Source organism: Callospermophilus lateralis, chromosome 18 (assembly GCF_048772815.1).
Source record: "Callospermophilus lateralis isolate mCalLat2 chromosome 18, mCalLat2.hap1, whole genome shotgun sequence".
NCBI lineage: Eukaryota > Metazoa > Chordata > Mammalia > Rodentia > Sciuridae > Callospermophilus > Callospermophilus lateralis.
In genome coordinates, this window is record NC_135322.1 from 7561732 (window position 1) to 7564866 (window position 3135).

The 3135-nt window shown below is 53.7% G+C and overlaps 1 protein-coding gene across 1 annotated transcript; it reads right to left on the reverse strand.

The window, feature by feature from the left end:
- Positions 1-201: 201 nt before the first annotated feature.
- On the reverse strand, positions 202-1227 carry LOC143383820 (galactoside alpha-(1,2)-fucosyltransferase 2-like). Its single transcript, XM_076838763.1, has one exon. It carries the CDS (start codon positions 1225-1227, stop codon positions 202-204), a length of 1026 nt encoding a protein of 341 aa, XP_076694878.1.
- Between the last annotated feature and the right edge of the window lie 1908 nt (positions 1228-3135).

Consider the following 3135-nt stretch of genomic DNA (forward strand, 5'->3'; position numbering starts at 1 on the left):
GCTGTGTCACTCTGGACAGTTTTGCCAGATGTACAAATATGTTCTTTGGACACATTCGTTGGGAAATCCCTCGCAGCCCAAGGCATCCTCACACAAGGGGAAAGGGTCCTGTGCTTGTAACATTGTGTTCCTTTTGCCTTGGAACTGACCTCGGGGGAGCCAGAAGAGGAGAAGGGTCAGGCTGGCCACAAGGGGCTAGCCTTAGTGCTTGAGTAACGGGGACAGGTCTGCGGCGATCCCGGTCCACTCTGGCAGGAAGGCTGCCTCTGGCTTGAAGACTTTGAGGAAGGGCGAGTCTGGGAGGGTGTAGTTGGCCAGGTAGATGGTCTCTCCGCCGGCCAGGTAGGCGGCCCAGATCCCGAAGGTCCCGATGGTCATGATGGTGTGGTTGCACTGTGTGAGCAGCGCAAAGTCCTTGGCGGGGGAGCCCTCAATGCCGTTGCCGGCGAACACCACGTCGCCACGGGAGGCATCGATGTTCCGCCGGCACCAGGCCATGCCGTTGCTGGTGACCACGAAGACAGGGGACCTGAAGCGCTCTCGGAACCGCTGCATGGCCTGTTCCAGGTAGCCCCTGTCGGCCAGCACGCCCTTCCACACCCGCGGCATGACACGCACGTAGTCCCCCCGGCGCACGTGCACCCCCACAAAGGTGCTGGGCCGGCTCCCGTTCACCCGCAGACCCCTGAGGAACTGCTGGGCCTCCTCGCGCACGTGCTCGTGCAGGCTGAACTCCTGCAGGATCTCCTGGCGCAGGTGGTGGTAGAAGGTCCAGGAGCAGGGGTAGCCCGTGAGGCGGACGTAGCGCCCCGGGATGTGGCGGTACTGCTCCTCCATCCAGTCGTTGAGGTGGTAGTTCTGCCACGGGACGCTGCGGGCCGTGGCGCTGGGCAGGACGGGCAGCGTGATCCTGAAGATGGGGGCCAGCGTGCTGTGCATCTGCGCGGGGACGTAGGCCGGCCGCCCGTGGAGCTTGGCGAGGGCGTACAGCGTGGCGTACTGGCCCATCTGGTTCCCCAGGCGGCCTACTGCGTTGATGGTCCACATGCCCTGGAGCTGCTGGGCTGTGGGCCTCTCTCTTGCGGGTTGCGGGGCTGGTGTCTGCACCTCCCCTGGGGGTTGAAGCCTCGCCAGTCTCTGCTGGAGGTGAAAGATGGCAGAAGCCACAAAGACAAAGAGGACAACGTGTGCCATGGGAAAGGAGAAGGGCCCCGGGGTGCTGGCCATAGCTGTAGGGAAGGGAAAGCGGCACGTTAGCACTGTGGGGGGGCTGGGTGTGCTTCCCGAGTGCACAGCGGGGCAAGTGCAGGCAGGTGTGTCTGTCCGGTGTGTGCGTGTGATGGTTTGGATATGAGGGGTCCCCACAAGGCTCCTGGGTCAATGCAGGAAGTGAAAGGACTAATTACCCGAGCTGCAGCCTAATCAGTGGATTAATCTAGGGATGGGTTAATAACTGGACTGGATCACTGCGGGGTGACTGTAGGCAGATGGAGCACGACTAAAGGAAGTGGGTCATGGGGACATGACTTGGGATTATATATTTTGGCCCTGACTCAGCCTCCTGTCCTTCTCTGCTTCCTACCAGCTTTCTTCCATAGGCCCCTCTGCCATGATGCTCTGCCTCCCTCAGGCCCAGAATGATGGAGTCGCCTGACCACAGACTGAATCTCTGAAACCATAAGCCAAATTAACTTTTCCTCATCTTTTTTTTCCGGGGGCGGGGGGGGGGGGGGGCGTACTAGGGAGTGAATTCAGGGGCACTAGACCGCAGAGTCATATCCCCAGCCCTATTTTGTATTTTATTTAGAATCAGGGTCCCACTGAGTTGCTTAGCACCTCACTTTTGCTGAGGCTGTCTTTGACTCCTGATCTCCCTGCCTCAGCCTCCCGAGCCGCTGGCATTACAGTATGTGCCACCATGCCCGGCAAACCTTTCCTCTTCTAAGTTCTCCTTTTCAGGTATTTTGGTGATGAAAACCTAACATAATGTGTTTCGGCAGGTGTGTGTATACATGCATTTATCCATGGATGTGTGTATACAGTTGGATATCATGCATTGCATGTATGTGCTTATGGGTATCTGAACATTGTGTACACATACAGGTGTGTGTGAAATTCTGTGCATATGAAGAAAAGCAAGTACACGTTGCAGGGCATAGATGTACATCTACTGTGTATGTACATAGGTGAGTGTGCATGCAGGTGTGTGTAGTGTATAGGTGGTCGTGAACGTGGCACAAGTGGATGAGGGTGTGTATGTATGGGTATACAGTGGTGCTCCACTTACCATGGGGTCACATCCCAATAAGCCCACTGTAAGTTAAAAATATCATAATACAAAAACACAGTGAAAGTTGGGCGTGATGGTACACACCTCTAATCCCAGTGGCTCAGGAGGTCGAGGTGGGAGGATTGCCAGTTAGAGGCCAGCCTCAGCAACTTAGCAAGACTGTTTCTCAAAATAAAAAATTGAAAGTACTGGGGTTGTGGCTTAGTGATAAAGTACCCTGGGTTCAATCCCCAGTATAAAAAAAAAAAAAAAAAAAAAGCACAGAGTACCCCTAACCCACCACACATCACGGCTGAGCAGCACAGTACATTCTGGAGTACTGGCTTATCACCACCATGATGGCGTGGCTGGCTGGAGCTATGGCTCACTGCTGCTGCCCAGGATCAAGTTATCTGCCTGAGAAAAGAGCAAAATTCAAAATTCAAGTATGGCTTCTGCTGAATATGTCTGACTCTTGCACCTTTGTAAAGTCAAAAATTTTAAGTGTGGGCTGGGGCTGGGGCTCAGTGGTAGAGAGCTTGCCTAGCATGTGTGAGGGACTGGGTTCAAATCTCAGCACCACTATCAATAAATAAAATAAAGGTCCATTGACAACTAAAAAAAATATCTTTAAAAATTTTAAGTGAAACAGATGTAAGTCGTCTGTGCATTGTGTGTGTCTATTTGTATGTTTGAAGGTGGGTGCTGATAGCCTGGATATGTGTGGTCGGCGTCTGTAAATGTGAGCACAGGTATATGTGCCTACAGTTCACTGGGTATCCAGTTTCTAGAGATGTCCATGTTTTGCATGCCCTTCCTATGTCCAACTCAGGAGATTGAACTTCTTGACGGCCCCTCCATCCTTG